The 18,396-nt window shown below is 38.8% G+C and overlaps 1 protein-coding gene across 3 annotated transcripts in view; it reads right to left on the bottom strand.

Moving 5' to 3' along the window:
* Positions 1–11,425, bottom strand: part of EDIL3 (EGF like repeats and discoidin domains 3) — a 411,932-nt gene extending 400,507 nt beyond the window's left edge. For all 3 annotated transcript variants that reach the window (XM_057739846.1, XM_057739855.1, XM_057739863.1), the window contains exon 1: positions 10,927–11,425. In XM_057739846.1, the coding sequence (XP_057595829.1) occupies positions 10,927–10,993 (67 nt within the window). In that variant the 5' untranslated portion in view covers positions 10,994–11,425. The remainder of the gene's footprint in view (positions 1–10,926) is intronic.
* Between the last annotated feature and the right edge of the window lie 6,971 nt (positions 11,426–18,396).

Genomic DNA, 18,396 nt, shown 5'->3' with positions numbered 1-18,396 from the left:
AAACAAACCAAGAACAAAAATACTTCCCCTAGTGATAATGTTGTTTTCCAGTATGAACCATTTGGACAAATAATCCAAGATGGGCAAGGATTAAGGCCACCAAGCAGACACAGACATTCCCAGTAACTTAAACTCTACAGACCTCAAAATACATAGAAGTCTATCTAAATAGGACAAAGTAGGTCAGGACACAACTGCAGTCATCTCCCCATTACCCAGCTGTGCTTTAAATTTAGAAGGGATCCTTCCTCGGATTTAAGGCTTTTCTCTGTAATTGTTAAAGTGAAAAGAGTCCTGGACTTGGGTCTACAAAACCTGGTTTTTGAGTGCTTATTGCTGGGAATAGAATTATTCTGTCTATATCCTCATCTGTCAGTGGGGATAATAATCCCCTAGGCTTTCATGAGGTTTAAAAGAGCTGTTGCATAGGAAAACGTATTTTATGTGCTTGAAAGCATAGCTCTTAGTGCACATATCAATTATTATAATGAGCTCAATGTGTCAAAAGGTGGAGGATGAAGACTGTCAAAGAGCATGACACCTGGGACTAGACTATTACATCTGTCTTCCTGCTCTAGAGGAAATCAGCTCTCCTCTGAGTCACTGTTTACCCTGCAGCCCTCTTCATTGGTTACTGTTTTCTCTCCCACAGCTTCTAGAGATGTGGCAGGAGTCCCTCTTGTTTCTCAATGCAGCTTCCTGAACATTCTCTCCTTCTTCTCAAAAACCAACAAAAAACTCCACCCAGTTTTAATTCCATGCCATAGATCTCTATTCCCTGATTCTACCCTCCTATCACACTTATTTCCTGATATCTGTACCCTATTCTCTCAGTCCTTAAAGATTTCTCTTCCTGGTTCACTGTCATTCTCTCCAACATTTCTCCTGGTATAATTTTTTTGGAATTTCAATACCCACATAGATGATTTTCCCAAATGCTTGACTCTTTTCTTCCAATGATCTTGTCTTCTATCCTCTTCAATCATAACTCCTAAGGCCATACTCCCAAATCTATAATTAGTGATAACTGTAATTACAATATAATTACTGAAATGCCCCTATCATCTTACTCCTCATACCATCACTTATCTTTCTTGCTCGTTCCCTTTTGGACCCACAACTCAACCTTTCAAATTCACCAGGATTTCCAGTGGATCCCATTACCTCTTGAGAGAACTCCAGTTTTCTTGTGACCAATGAGGGGAAAAGATCTTTGGAAATTACCTTAGTTTGAGACTTAATGAAGCAAAAATAATGAAAGTAGGCTGAAAAACTCACAAATGGTTGAATACCTCTTGAAATGGAGACGCACAAAGACTTGGTTGGGAAAGAAGAGAGATAAGAAGGACTGAAAATTGGAGCAATGACAAGAGTAGATTCAGTGGGAATGAAGGGCAAGGAGAGGTAGAAAGGCAGAAAATTCTGGTAAGAAATGGAAAGTCTTAGAAATTTAAAGTACTGGTAAATGAGCAAATCATGCAATGAGAAAGTCTAATGAACAGCATTGTCAGTAGGTAGCTAAAAATGGAGATAGGAATCATTAGCGTTGGCAACTTTCAGGAAGTTTAACATAAGAATGTTAAAAGAGTCACAAGTTTTTCAGGGGACAAATAATAGAGAAGAAACAAGGTTCTGAAGCCTTTGGGGAAGTTCAGGATGTTGTGATGGTTAGTAATTGGCTCCAAAGAGGAAAGAAAGTGATAAATGCTGATGGCAGGAAAGTGTGAAGGTTGTACTGAGAGGCAGTTACAACAGTTTCTGAAAAAGCAAGTAGTACACCAACTCCTCCTTCTCATTTTGTGGGTCCAACAACTGAGAAGAAAGCACGACTATAACTACCTCAAGCAAGGTTGTATAGCAGAAAAGAGTAAAAGATAAGCTGGAATGAGAACACATACATTCAAGTTCAAACTCTGTCACTGGTTACAGGATATGTTGAATTATAAGTGATGTGACTTTTTCGAACCTCAGGTTCCTTATCTGTTAAATGAGATTTAGAATGCCTTTTCTGCTTATGTTCCCTAGAACAAACATGGGAAATGTTTAAGAAATTTTAACTATTGTTTTATTAATATTATTATTACTATTATTTTAGGGGAATAAATATAACAAAGCATGTAGAGGTCCATTTCAACTATAAAGTACTGTACAGATGTACAGTAGAAGATATTAACAAGGTGATCTCATTATATGATGCAATTTTTATTATTTTGTAAAATATTTAAAGTTAATCCAATTCTAGTTTTAAAAAATAAATCATATCTTGGTTAAATAACTCTTAAAAGAAACCAGAAAATATAATTTTCTAGCTGATATGGTTTGAGACCATTTGGTGCCTTTGGCTAAAATTTCTTAATGGGGTTACACAGAAATCAAATAAATGAGCATGTGATGAAGGCAAATAAAATACCTTCATTAAACTAGTAGAATTAAAAAACTAGTTTAACCTTTAAAATCACGATGTCCTACATTATTATCTGTTAACCTTTAAAATCACTTTGTCCTACATAACGTATCTGAAAATTACAGAGAAAGCATGCTCTTACATATCATACTGAATAACAAAGGGGCAATGGAATCCTAGAAAACCAAAATAAATTATAAAAATCATGTTGAAATAAAATTGAATGGCAAGATTCTGAATCACTTCCCAAGTACTTCTCTTCTTTTTCCTGTCTTCACTGTTCATACTAGTGATGCATTTTTCTGAAAGACACATTAACTCTTTCTGACCAAAGAAAGCATATGCCAACCTTCATTTCTGAGTGTGAAAAGACATATTGACACTTTACCAAATTAAATTTGAAAATTTTAAAAATACTGTCCCAAGACAATAAATATAATTTACCCCTTCCAAAATATCTACCAGTTAAATAGCAATTGGATATGATGTGTGTGTTTTACAAATAAGAAAATCATTTAACAAAATATCTCCATGACATACGGGATGTGTCACGCATTAAAATACAGCACAGTTTAGTAGTTAAAGAGAGCAGGCTCTAGATTTAAACTGGAACCTATTTCTAACAAGCTACTTAGTATATTATTTATTTGGGAGATTATTTAACCTCTCTGTATCTCTGTGTTCTCATTCATGTATAAATAATAATAGTACTTGCCTCATAGAATCATAGTGAGAATCAAAGATGGTACTCAGAACAGGGGAACACATAACATGCACTAAATAAATATTACGCTTACTAACTATACTTAAGGTATCAGAATGAATGCTCCTTGTTAACTTATTTAGCAAGATGCTTAAATAGACATGGTAGTCCCCAAGTAAAGAGAAGAAAGGAAAAAACAAATTGATGTCTGGAAAATTATTGTTTCTAAATTAAAATTAAGTTAGCTGGAAATGTCAGAACCTTGTATCTAACAAAGAAATCTATCACTCAGAGGCAGTTTTTCTTTTAACTGAAGATGCAAAGCAAACACAGATAGCACTTCTTGTCATGCCTGCATGTTAATATTATGTGGCTAGCAATGCTCTTGCAGGAGTATTGAAAGATATTTTCAAAGTAGTTCACTCTACAACACATAGTGTAAAAAGAAAAAATAAAGTTAATATAACGAAATAAGAAACAAAGTTTTTAAAGTTCCTGGGACTACTTTGGACTTATCTTTTATAACATACCAATGTTTAAAATATGTGGGTACCTCTTATAGAACACTGATGGGGTGGCGGGGCAAGGGGGAATAGCTCCATTCATTTGGATATATATAGTGTTTTGGTTTTGCTGCTACTGTTGTATAGTTGTGGTGTTTGTTTTGCCTAGCACTGTTTTAAACCCTGGCTCTGTAGGAAGCACAACATAAGACACAAGAGTTTATAAATAAATATTAAAGCATTTTGAATGATAATTTGCATTTTGTTTGCGTATAGACAATATTTCAAAATAGTGTTGACAATAAAAAGTTAAACTATAGAAAGAAAAAAGATGAATAAGTAAACAGGAAAAGCAGTGTGGATAGAATTAGAGTTCAATTAGCATTTGAAGACAAACACGTGAGGGGAGAAGCGTATCAGCGATGTGAGCAAAGATTAGACTGATGCCTATAATTGGGAGACTGCTCTTTGTTACTGGGAGAGATTCACCAACGCATGTCAAAAACATTCTCCAGTGTCCCCACCTGACTATTCTAGACCTTTCTGCTCAAGAGTCATGAGCCCCTTTGACCTGGGCTGTCTTCATATAATCTCCAGTGGCAGTAAAATGTAAATGGTCATCCTGACCTCAGTACAAGAGCCTTAAGAGGATTATTGTGCATTCCCAAAATAAATGCCTTCAGCAAATACCAAGCACCAACCTTAAAGAATGCATAGTGTCCTAACCCATTCAGAGACTGCTTTCAATCATGCACAAAATCACTTAACAAAAAGAGATGAAAACCTTGGCCTTTCCATCTGTGGGCTGTTATACTATGTTATTTTTTAAAGAGACTGATCAGTTTGATACAGACCTGTTTTAGAAAACAGAAAAAGGCTTAGATCCAGAGTCAATTTTCTTTCTCCATAGTAACAATCACATTCAAAAGTGCTTTAGTACTTAAAAAGCCTTAGCTTAAATTCTTGAACTTAAATCCTCCATTCTACTTCATGCACTATTAAATCTTCTGTTGAACAAATCCTACACAGTTACTATCACCATAATAACACATATTTTAAAACAAAATAGCAGTACATTTTCTTCTAAAATATAACCAAATAATTGCAGGACATCTTATCTGCATTCTGAGATCTACTTCTTTTCTACAAAATTGAGTCCTGTTTTGTAATTTGTACCTTTATTCATTACTTTAGGAGAAAAATCAATAAAAATATATAATAACGTATTCTATGAAATGATGGGAAAATAAAATTTCAAACAAGCACATTCTTCAGATATGTCTGTTTTACCTTTAAACAGGTTTTTCAAGCTTAAACATTTTGGACAAAGTCTCTTCAATAATGTACACATAAAAAAAAATAATGTACACATTTCAATGCCATTGTACTCCCCCCCCGCCCCCCTGCCAAATGTTGAACATACTGCAATGAGTCTTTGTCTAAGATGCAAGATCAATATTGGCATCAGTTACAAGCATATTCTCTCACAGGGTCATTCATGCCTTTGGCCTTTAAACTTAGCCCCTCTCCCAATCCAAATAAATGTCTCTAGTTTCTTACCTTGTAAGGTAGCTCTACTTTTACATACATTTTTTCAATCTACTCTTTGTCTAATAGGCGCCATGTTTACTGCTCTAATTAAGCCTGATCTTTTACCTCTTATGTCTTTAATTTTTGGATTCAGTTTATAGACAGCCCAAGAACTTAAAAACCAAGAGAAATAGACTTTTCTATATGATTTAAGGCCAAAATGCATTATCTATTTTAGGTGGTCAGGAGTTTTTGATGTTTTCTCCTTGGTCCTCAGCTCTGTGCTTAGGCAAAGCAAGAGACTTCTCTACAAGTGGGGTGGATATAAATTATTGCCCAGTTGATAGTTTTAGGCAGGACACTGTGATCAAATCAAGGTGTAAAATCCAGAGTTGCTTCATAATTCAGATCCTAATTTATTTCTGTTTATGTTTTAAACCTCAAGATTTAGTCGTAGAGGCTTTACATTATCATTTTCTTTTTGTTTTCTCCTCACAAAAAAGCAAATTGCGAATGCCACACTGTTTTGGAGATTTGCAACCTTTTAATAACGATGACAGAATTTTTATATTGGATGCTGTGCCCTGGCTACTATCCAGCAAGGAAATTTTGGGAGGGGGGTCATTTAAGGAGGACTCTGACACGGAGAGGATTCCACTGGAGACAGACTGCTTGGCATGATATCAGCGACTTTATAAAAAACAGAGAGAACTTGTAGAAATGGTGTAATGGTGAATCTGTAACACTTTTAAGGGCTATATCAGCAGATGCTAGAACTAACCTTTGAGGAATAGTTATCAGTTAAGGATCAGTTAGAAACAAATAAATAATGTCAAGTCACTGACAGCTATTGAAACAAATAGGCACCTATAAACGGATTACTAACTGGCTGAGATGGGTAAGGACAAAATTTTGTCATGTCATTTAGTCTCTTTTGGCCACTTAACTTAGAAACTTGCAAGTTCCACAACTTAGAAACACACATTTTACAGTTGTGATAGTAAAGGATAAGCTGTAAGCTCTTCCAGTGCTAGAGATCTGTACATATAAATAGTTGAATATACATTTATGTAAATCAATATAACAAGTACTTCTATGTATAAAATTTACAGTTGATATGGAGATTAAGCTTAAAAGTATGCCAAACATCTCAGTAATAATTGTTTTCCTACAAGCTCCTCATAGCTCTACGTGCATTTCCCTGGAAGTTACTTAGGAAACCCCTAAAACATAATGGTTCAACCTAGACTTATGGTTATTTGTGTGTGGCAGTTAGAGCAACTCTGCTTCCAAGTTAAAATCCTGTGGTATGAGCAGTAGGTCCTTACAATTCACCCTCTTCCTCAGGGGAGCACTGAAAACTTAACTAATAATATCAGTTTCACAGATCTTGAAAGTCACTTTATGTAGATTTGCAGATTAGCATTAACTACTTTACTTCCGCCACCTCCCCCCCCATCTTTCCTTTAAAAGATCTCCATTGATTATCCTGACACCTGCTGGCAAGGGCATAGCTAATCCTAGTCTATTTTTCCCTTCAACAATTCCTCCAAAGCAAAGACTGTTTAGAGGTATTTTCAGTAAAAATTAAGTGGTAATTCATTCAGTTTAAGTATTTATAGTACTTAATTTTTAGCATCATCACTCAACCATCAGAAAATTTTCAATAATCCATTTCACATATTCAACCACTTAAGTTTTCATAGATAAATACATTCAGTTGATTAACTAAAAGATATTGTAATCATTACATGGGCTGTGATTTAAAAAACAAAAACAAAATCATGCTAGACATCTTCCTTAGGAACACAGATAAGAATTGAATAATAGGAATGGCTTGGCTTTGGTTTTCTACTGTTGTTTTTTTTATCATAATAACGTCAGTTTGCAAACTACTTAGAAAATAAACTCATATAAACTCATAAGAGTAAACTGATTAGCTATGAGAGAAGCCATACCATCAATTACGTATTAGCAAAATTTGCTGTGTGTTTCTCCGTACCTAAGCATTCTGATTTACTCTGATTTGAACTGAGTTCTGCAAACCGCACTGTTTTTCATGGGTTTCTTTATTTGGCAAGGAATGTAATGAACCTACTACATCATAAATGATACTCAAAGCTATTGGCGCTTGCAACTATGTTCAGTAAACAACAAATGTCAGAATTACTTTCTTAGGCTTTAGGAAACTCTCAAATTAGGCAGGTTTCCAAAACCGTACACAAATGATAACATATACAGTCCATCCCATTATTCGAAACCCTTCAAAAGATGAAAAGTTTTAAAAATAAATTACCTAATTAAAATTTTTACCTTAACTAATATCAGTGAAATTAAGTGTCAACTACTAATTTAGCATCTAAAAACTTTGCAATGGTTTTGAGTAATCAAGTTTTTAGTTTAGTCATGTATATTTTATCCCTTTATATTGCTATCATTTTGTGAGAAGGAAAAATCATATATATCTAGCAAGAAAGGCAAACTTTATTAAAATAACTATTAAAGATACCCTACATCCTGAATACACATTTTATATAAACCCTGATCTTAATATATTTGAGAAAAATACATGAGAGTCTTAATTTAGAGAAGAGTTCAGAAGTAAAATACATTTGCCTGGTTTTGAAGATCTTTGTAAATTCAAGACCAGAGAGGAGAGACTAGACCATTTCAATTTTTGTAATGCTTAATTTATATTATTATAAATGTTTTCCCCAAATAATATAAATTTAAAACAAAATGCATTTTAATTGCAAGAAAATATTTCAAAAATAATCAGAAAAAACTTCTTTAGGACCAGAAGGAAAAAAATGTGTTTCCTGTCATAACAGAGGTCAGTGCTTTGCATTAGTGTCAAACTGTCACAGCAGGATACTTTATCTTCACTTATTCATCATTTTTAATTCAGTATTTCAAAATTACTTTTTAAATGTTTCACCTGGAATCTGAAGTTAGCATTTATTTTTAAAGTATAAAATTAATGATCATGTAAATCAGGTAATGAAGACGCTAATGTGTAATAACTTTTTTTTTTAAGTACAGAAACCTGTTATTTCAGCATAAATACTGTTATACTAATTATAGAAGCATGGATGTTTTTACCTCGAGTGAGATTGTTCAGGTACTAACTGATCCCCATGTAGAATTAACTAAGAATCGCCACTGATTAAAGAAGGAAATGCAAACGCCAATGATTCATAGTATTTAGGACATGTCTAGACATTTTTAGACAGTGCCATTTGCTTAAAGACTTCAGACACAAACTGCAAGCACCGGGACAGATTGCATAAGATGTCACGTGCTTGCTGCAACTGTATGCATGTTATTGGATTTTTTAGAGCAACCCATAATGATGAATAATTTAAGAGTTAATAAAATATTCAATCTGACTGATCCATTGGTTTAATTTTAAAATAAAAAAGACTAATGAAAGGAATTACATGTCCTTATCAAATCCCAGTCATTAATGCATGTAAATTGCAACCCACACAGGGAAACACCAATTTATAAATCGTATACATTAGACAACTGATGTCTGGGGAGGAGGGGTGGAGGCGGTGCAAGGTAAATTCTCATCTTTAACACTGGCTTCAATAAGTTTATTCGAAGTTTAATTGTTTGGAGCTGTCACGCAAGCTGCACTCTGCCTTTCTGCAGGGCTGAGGAAGAATAAATTAGAAAGGTGCAAGTTTAACAAAAAGAGCTCATGGAAAATGGTTCGTTTCTTTTCTATCCCTCTCCCCACAGGCTGTTTGGAAAAAAAGAGAAATCTACTGAAGAATGTGGAGTACACAGTGCGCGAGCATTGTCTAGGAGATGGAAAGAGAGCCCAGGCAACACACCAAGGTTGGACTGCCTGGCAGAGTAAGCTGTGCCCTAGGCGTGGGTATCTTTAGGCAGCAGAGCTCGGGGCTGCAGCGAGCTGGGACTCACTGCGCCCGAGGGCTCCTGAAACCAGACCTAGGGAGGCTAGTGAGGCCACACGCGCTACTCGCACTTTCTCCTCCTCCACCGCGCGCTGCTCTCCGCCTGGGTGCCAGGACTGATGGTGGAGGCGATGGTGGCAAGGAGTAGGTGCCTGTGAGTGGGTGAGTGTGTGTTTTCGGTTTGGGGTGGGAACGGAGGCGGGGAAAGGAGGAGGAGAGGGGAGTGCCTGCAGTTCTCCCTTTCCTTTCCTGCGAAGGGATCAAAGTGCAGAAGGAATCCAGACGGGAAATGAAAGAAAGGAGAAATAAGGGTAGCGGGAGCACTCCCTTTTTCGTATAGCTGGGGGACTCCGCGGTGCAACTAGAGAGCCATTACCATTCCTTAACCTTCAGTGGAGTGGCTGGCTGCCTCTGCCTGATAACTGGAAGGGCACACTGTAAACGCAGGCGAGGCACACACCTACACACACGCCTACACGCTGGGGAAAACAGCCACATTCTGGGGGAGCGAGGGAGGCCGAGAAAAGGCGCGGCCTGGATAGCTACTGGCAGGGCACCGAGGGCATCTGGCCAGAACACCCGGCTTCTTGGGCAAATAGTAGCCCAAGAGTTCGCAATTTTTCTTTGCAACAAATAGATGGATGGGTGCCCAGGTGAATATTGGCTGTAGAATATTCATGCAGTGTCTAATCTCTAATGGATTTGAGTCAACGCATTTTTTTAATCTGGCTACCTTTTTTGAGAGGCACAGCATTTTAAACCCTGTAGTGCACTCGGCTCTCCACTTGAAGCAGCCTGCGGAGGGTTTCGTTACCCACGGAACCCTTGGAGGAGACGCCGGCATATGTGGGTGCAGAAGGGACTCAGGTCCGCCTCGAGCGACCTACCCAGAGTCCCTGCCGCTCCCCCTGCCCTTTCCAGTCGCCAACTTCAACCCCAACGCTAGCGGAGATAGAGCCAGGACCAAGGCTTGTATTGACAACCCATCCTTCCCAGGGACCTGGAAGGGCTATGCAACTCAGCAGGAGACTCCTCCAAGTCCGATATATGATATATATGGATAGTAACAGACTGGTTTATTTCATGCAAGTCATGAAAACCACCACCAGACCAGCTCTTACAACTTTTCCGCTCTTGGGCGGGGGCGCCAGGGTTGCCTTGCAACGCTCCATTCCTTATTACCAAGAGTTATGCTCATATTCCCCTCGGAGGGAATGCTGAGCAAAGCTTGAGGCCCTTGAGGTTAGAGGAGAGGCGGGTTCCAGAGGGTTTTCTGTTATTGATGCTGCGTGTCCAGGATGGGGAGGCGGGAGAAAGCCGAAATGACTTGTCAGACCCGTCTGCACCGCACCCAATGCCCCAAGTCCCAGCACCGGGTTCGGATCTGCAAACTGCTCGGCATGGCAGCAGAGCACCGCACCCTGGAGGCGGACAGCCCTACCGCTCTCCAGCCTCTTGCACTTACAACTACTCCACTCCCGGGGCATGCTCGCTTCCCTCGCTCCCCTCTCCCCCCAGCGACAGCCCCCCGCCTGGCGCCGGTAGCCGGCATCACCCACACTGCCCAGGGAGGGTTCGCGTGGCGACCCGGTGGCGAGTGAGCCGTGGAAGATCTGGTTTCCCTCCTGCCTCCCCGTCTTTCCTCGATCTCATCTGGGTACCCCGCACCGCCGTCCCCGCTCAGCCCCGCACACTCCGCTCTGACTTTGCGAGCACTTTTCCTGGGCCCCCAGGGCAGGGCACGCAGCCTCCTACGTGCCACCCCTGGCGCGCCCCAGGGCCCGCCTCCAGCCCCCTGTGCGGTGTTTCCCAGGCGACTGTCCGCCTGTCCCGCAACCGGCGCCCGGCCCGTCGCCTCACCTTTGCAGAACTGAGGGACACAGAGGCTGAGCCCAGCCAGGAGCCAAGCAGCCACCGAGCGCTTCATGATGCCGTCTCTCGGACGTGACCCCTCCGGTCAGGGGTCCTAGCGGAGGGTAGTGTCGCTGAGGTGGCACCGCAGGGCAGCGGCAGACCCCGCCCCGACAGAGGATTCAGGAAGATGTCTTTTTCCTGCAGCGTTTCCTTAAACAAATTCTTGGAGAGAGCGAGAAAGAGTGGTGACCAAAGAGAGAAATCTTTCTTTCCCTTTTGCCTGCGCTCCGGCGGTGCGGGGAGGTGGGCGAGCTCCGGGCAGTCGCCGACAGGCTCAGCCTCCGCTGCTGCGGGTGGGTCCCAGCCGAGGCGAGGCGAGGCGAGGCCAGGCGGGCGGGGCGGGGCGCGGCGGCGGCCCCGGGGTCACCCTCGCTGGCGGACCCGCAGAGTGTGTGCTGGACTCGCGCCGCCGCGGCCGGCTGCGGGGCTTCTGACTTGGAGAACAATGAAGCGTGCGCAGGCGGGGAGCGAGGGAGCGAGCCGGCGGCCGGGAGCGCACTGTGTACAAACAGAGGCGGCGTGCGCGTGAGCCTGAGCCTCGCAGGCGCCCGCCCGCCCCGCGACTTCTCCCCCCACCTCCCTACTTCCTACTCCCTCCACCAGCCTCCCCCTCTTTCTCCACCCCCCATCCCCAGAGGTGGCTCCTTCTGCTGGAAGAGAAAAGGGAGACAACTGCAGCCACACCCTGGCACCTGCCACCACCTCTGAAGTTCCTACAGTGCCTGTACCTTCTGCACACACGCCAGAGACTCCAGGGTTAAGGGAAACAGCCCTTGGTGCCTGAGATTCTCTTGGTTTCCAGCACTGACTTTATAATTAACCACGTTAAGGAATCCCCCGAAGTCCCGTTCTCAGTATTGCCGGGAAAAGAAGTTAAGAGATTTTGAAAAGTGGCTCTTGGGGCACAAAGCTGCTTGAGAGAGACAGAAGGCTGCAAAGTGAATTGTCCCGGATTCTCAGGAAATGCAGCCTGGTCAGCAGCCAGACTCTAATCAGCTAAGACAGGGCTGCTCTGCTGCTGCTCTGGCTGCACTTTAGTTGGCTCCAGGGTTGGGGAGAGAGCCTTAAGGGCTCATCTGTCCACCTAAGTAAAAAAGGTGAAGGCACAGGGCATGCGAGTGGGAGACATACATCTCCTCAAGCAGGACATATGTTTCAGATGAGAAATAGTGGAGCGAGTTTTGGGACCGTGCAAGAAAATAAAAGGCAAGGACACACTCTTGAAGCATCACTATGGTAGATCAAATTTCCCTGCTACCCAACAAAAACAATATAAATTGACTGGCTTTTGCAGTCAAAGTCGCTGAACCAAACCACAGCCTATGGTTTACAATAGTGTTTTCTCCCGTTTTCCTTTTAAAATATTTGCTTAGAGTACATGGATTCAGCTCTGGCAGTTGCAGATACCAAAATGAAAAACAGCCTTTAAATTTTATTTTATTTTTTCCTTCTAGAGAGGGAGGTAGGGAGAAACACAGAAACACCAACATAGAAAAATTGAAGGAAACAATTTTGAAGGCAAGAATTTGAAAGGAGAATGTACTAAGAAAAGGATAGCAGAGGACAATTGGTCATGCAACTTCATTTCCTTTTGCCTCCTGGAGTCCTTTAAACTTCATTTCTACCTTCCTTTGGAATTTGAAGTGAGATCAAGGATGCAAGGCTAATGGAAAAGTAACATTGCATACTGCTACGGAGAAGTTAAGGTATTGTACCGCTGGCAAACAAACAAAAATAGCAACAACAAAAATTATTTGAAAACAAGATGTGTTCAGGTCTCATGTTTGGTTGGGGGGTGGAGTACAAGAACATTTTTTTTAAAACATTTTTCCTTGGCTAAGGGAAAGAGGAAGAATCATTTCTTTACTGTCTGTTTTCTTGCTTAAAGCCAGAGATGTTAGCGTAAGGTACAGTTGTCCAGAGCTGCAGCAAAACAGTTTTAAACAATCAAATTCCAACTTTCTGGCACATCACTGTTGCTTAATTTTAAAAGTATGCTATCAGTCAGGCATTGGCATGTCCATCATAAAGTATCTCTTTTTGAAATGAGATGTTTAATATTAGGTTTTCTAATTGGAGTATAATTGCTTTAGAATGTTGTGTGAGTTTCTGCTGTGCAGTGAAGTGAATCAACTATATGTATACATATATCCCCTCACTCTTGGACCTCCCCCCACCATCCCACCCATCTAGGCCATCACAGAGCATCGAGCTGAACTCCCTGTGCTATACAGCAGGTTCCCACTAGCTATCTAATTTACACATGGTAGTGTATTTATGTGAAACCTAGTCTCCCAATTCATCCCACCCTACCCTTGCCCCACTGTGGCCACAAATCCATTCCTTGTGTCTGCCTTTCTGTTCCTTCCCTGCAAATAGGTTCATCTGTTCATTTTTCTAAATTCCACATATATGCGTTAATATACAGTATTTGTCTTTCTCTTTCTGACTTATTCACTCTGTATGACAGATTCTAGGTCCACCCACAACTCTACAAATGTACTAAATCTCAAAAATGAACATACACACACACATATATGTATACACACACATACATACATACATTTATATATGATGAATAACCAACAAGGACCTACTGTATAGCACATGGAGCTCTACTCAATATTCTGTGATAATCTATATGACAAAAGAGTCTAAGAAAGAATGAATATATGTATATATATAACTGAATCACTTTGCTATACACCTGAAACTAACACAACATTGTAAATCAACTATACTCCAATAAATTAAAATAAATAAATTATAAAATAAAATCAGAAACCATGACCCTGTGATGAGATATTAAAGAAAAAAAGTGTGCCAAGAGTTTTGTTTATTTTCCTATTTATTCCCTGTTTATCTCCACTTTTCTGATAACATATGACCTCAATAGACATGTTAGGAAGTTAAATAATTTTTTGGCAACAGTGTATATTACTAAAATTTTATCTTTCTTTTAGTTTAAGTTCTTAAAAAAAAAACTCCAGGAGAGCATAAAACTACATTAAAATGCATATTCTATGACCAAATGCTAGGAATTGTGACGATAAATGCCATTCTGTATTATCTGGTAGTCGACTTGTAAAATACGCTGCCAGTTTAATACTTCTACTTTCTTAAGTCCCATTTCCAATCTAAATTTGATACACAGTCTTAGATTCATACCTCCCTGTACATGGTTACCCCTTTTTTCCACACTTATTGATAATGATCATGTACTAAAAAGCCTTTCATTTTGAAAATTCCAGGTACTTTACCTAATTTACATTTATAGGACTCATTTCGCTCTTACTAAACTCATGTGCAGCCTCTTCAAAAGTGGAATATAAGAAATGTTAAAGGACCACAAGAAATAGACATTTTATAAAAAGAAACAAAAAAGTAAAAGGGTGAAATTCTGTTATGAATTTTTACCTCACATAAAGTGCTAAGGGACCTTTACTAATCACATATGATCCAACCTACAGTTTTATAGCTTCTCGAAATATATGCCTAGAGCACCAAAAATGAGTCTATACATCACTTGAAGACAGCAGGTCCCAAAATATTTTCTGCAGGCTTACTTTCCCCAAGATGTTAATGGGGGAAAAAGTTTCATAGTCAAATAATTCTAGGAAACATCACCTATCAAAGCAGCCTCTTAAAGATTCATGGTGAATGTTAGCACATTTAAAACTTTGAAAGGTCCTGTGATTAAGAAACTTTTTCAAAAGTGTTAATCCAGCATTTTGCAGACTTCTCTTTCTTTTTTTTTTTTTTTTTAACTAAGGTACGCTTTTTCTCTGAACACCTGTTAACATATTGTATTTAGTGCTACAAGGAAAACAACTTGGGAAATGTTGTCTGAAAATAAAGCAGAATAAAGTATCAGCAAAACAAACAACGAAGAGACTGTGGAAAGCGTGCTGGTTTTCAAGAACTATTCTTATTGGTTCCGTGTTTAGATTCTGGAGCAGAATGTATTTGAACTGGAATACTGTCTCTACCACTTTAGCTCTTTTAACATAATCAAGTCAGTTACTCACCAAGTCTCAATACTCTCATTTGTAAAATGGACTTAGTAATAGTGTCAAACTCACAGTGATAAATTATCGCGGTTACAAAAGGGCCTAGGCGGTAGTGGGCACACAGTGGTGGCGGTGATAGTGATGTCGACGACTAAGGAGACAAAAATCACGTACAGAATTCCAAAGGAATTTTCCTCAGTAGCTGATTATCTCAATTTCCCATGCTCCACCCCCATTAAATTATCTGAAAAAATTTTAACTCACCTTTTAATTTGTGAAGCAGCAAGTAACATAAAGGCAGCATTTTGTATTCCTGTAATCACTGAAAGGTATTTATAACTAAACTAGATCTAGGAAGAGTCAGATTATTTCATCAAATTACACTCAGTACCACTGCTAATTTTTAAAATCATTTTCTGCTTGAAAACTTTATTTTGCATTTCAAAAACTCTGGTTTCTTTAAAATCCAAAATGCCTCTGGATTAAAATCTCAGCATGGTGAGATCCAAAGCAGAAAACCCAGTCAAGGCCACCTGGACTTCTGACTTACAGAATTGTGAGCTAATAAATTAGTGTTTTAAACTGCTAAAATTGTGGTCACTGTTAAACAGCAAGAGAAAATTAATACGGTAAGTCACTATTATCATCCCCACTTTTCAGAAAGAAGGATCACAGCACGGGCTGGCTAGGTAAATGGCCTATGGTCTCAAGTTAGTGTCAGTCTGAATCCAGAAACCACTTTACTGGCAGCAATTATGGAGGGTCAGCTGTGAACTGAGCACTAATGCATCTTTAAACATATTGCTTCACTAAGTCATCCCAACAAGATTTATGAAGTAAATATTATTATTATTTCTATTTAACAGTTGAGGAAACCAAGGATCAAAACATGTAAGTAATTTGCCCAAAATTAAGGCAGCAATGAGGCATGGAGCCAGCAGCCATGATCTGAGCCCTGGTTTGATTCCAGGAGCAATTTTCATAACCATTATGTTGTAGCATCTATTTAGTCAGTGGTCTAACTTATTTCATTCATTTATATTTTCAATTTAAAAGGCTGTAATTATAATTGTCATTTTTTTTAGTACAGTCTGCATTCTCTTTGACCTTGATTTATCAATTTAGAGTATACTTTGCTTTAGTGTAGAGTTCCAAGTACGTTTTAAAATTCTCTAAAATATTTGCATAACTCATAGCACTTTATTTCATTGCTCTCCATAAACACGAAGCTAATTCTTTCCTCCAGTCCTCTGCTCATGCTATAGCCCTCATCTGAAAGGACTTCTTACAAATTCTACTAGTTGAATTCCTGTCTCCTGGTCAGACCTCCCAAATTATTCCAGCACCACAGAACCACGATTTCTTAGAATCAGTACTTCTAATTTTTCTCTAGTTGTTTCATTGGTGTTACCCTTATCTTTCCAAATAATTACAACGGATCTTGCCATGTAGATGACTGCATTCCTTAGACATAGCTGAATGTTGTGTTTTAAACTTCTTCAGTCTTTCCACCATGAACACTAAGGAAAATTCATTTTTAAAACTACACATTTTATACCAAATTCAGAGTTCCCAATATTTCCCTGCTTGGTTCCCTGATGGATGCTGTTTCCAGAACATATCTAGGACCATTACACAGGAATGAGCCTTTGCCTTCAGAATCTGACCCTGGTAAGAGAAATTTCTGGTGCCTCTGATTCCCTCCTTCCAGTTTCCTGCACAACCCATTGAGCAACTTAGTTTTTAGCTCCCTAAAATATGTTTTAATAATTAATTCATGCACACAATAAAAGCTCAAAGGTACAAGTAGGTGTACAGGGAATTAAAGGTTTTCTTCTTCATGACATTCCCTTCTTTCACAGGGATGCTTCCCCAGGGCCAAGAGCTGGCCCCTAGTAGCTATTGCTGTGTATCCTTCAAAAGTTATGCATGTATATATACACACACACACATAAACACACACTTGTGCACATGTGTGTATACAGAGTGTATGTGTACACATGCTTTTCACAAAAATTGCTAAATTATACAAATATTATGCATCTTACTTTTTTTCAACAAAAATTATATATTTCTGAGATTGCATCAAGGTCTCGCATAGTATTGGTATAACATAAATCCTTTTTGATAGACATTTTTTTCCAGTCTTTTGCAATTGCAAGCATTGTTGCAGTGAATGCACATTTCGCACGCATGTGCAAGATAAACTCATTAGAACAGATTGCTTGAAGTGGCATTGTTGGTTGAGGGCACGTGCATTTAAAATTGTGGTAGATATTGCCATACTGCCATTCATAGACAATGTATGAATTCATCCTTCCATTTATAATGCATCAGAGAACTTGTCTTCCTTACATCTTGGCTGATACAATGGGTTTGCAATTTGTGGTCTTGTCAATCTTGCAGATGAAAAATGGTATCTCATAGTTTTGAGTATTTTTTGAGTGGTTTTAGCCACTTTTCACAATTTTAAAATAATTTATATTTTCTTTATGTTACCTGCATTTCGTGTCTTTTGCTCTTTTTTCTACTGCATTGTTGACCTTTTTTTTGATTGGCAGGAGTTCTGTGTATAATAAAGAAGTTAGCCCATTGTGTGTCATATTTATGTCAAACAATTTATCCAGCTAGTTTACAGGTGTTTTGTTTGATTTTGCTGTGCTAAAATGTTTTATATTTGGAGTGATGAAATTAACCACCTTTGCTTTATGATTTCTAGGTTTTATTTCTTTGCTAAGATAGACTCTCCCTATTCTGAGTTTATAAACATATTCTCATATATTTTCTCATAGTACTTTTATGCATATTGTGTTTTCATGTGTGTATTTACAATTCTTACCCAACCGAAATTTATTTTCGTGTAAAGGTGTAGTGTACAGCTTACTTATTTTAGAGAAAACTACCAGTTATATAAAAACCATTCATTGAATAAATTCATGTCTTCTTTACTGAAATGACATGCCAACTCAGTCACCTAGTCATATATATTTGGTTCTACTGACTGCTTTTATAGACTCTTCCATTGGGTTATCTATCCCTGTCCCAACACTACATTATAAATTATTTTTGTTTAAAAACACTTTTTTAATAACTGCTAGGGTAAAACACCTTTGTCTACTTCATTTTTAAAAATATTCCCTAAATAATATTATACATTATTTTCCCCATATGAACTTTAGAATGAACTTGCCTAGTTGAAATGAGAGAATATGCATATTTATAATATTATTATTGCTATCTATATATCCAAGTTTTCTTTTACGTTCCTCTTGTTAGCTTCCTACATAGGTATTTTATATTTTTATGTACTTATTTAAATGATTTCTTTTTTTCAGTTATATTTTGTAACTGGCTGTTTATAAGAAGGTTATTTGTGTTTGTGTGTGTGTGTGTGTGTGTATACTTA

The sequence above is a fragment of the Hippopotamus amphibius genome, chromosome 1 (assembly GCF_030028045.1).
Source record: "Hippopotamus amphibius kiboko isolate mHipAmp2 chromosome 1, mHipAmp2.hap2, whole genome shotgun sequence".
NCBI lineage: Eukaryota > Metazoa > Chordata > Mammalia > Artiodactyla > Hippopotamidae > Hippopotamus > Hippopotamus amphibius.
This window is presented reverse-complemented; position numbering and strand designations above follow the sequence as displayed.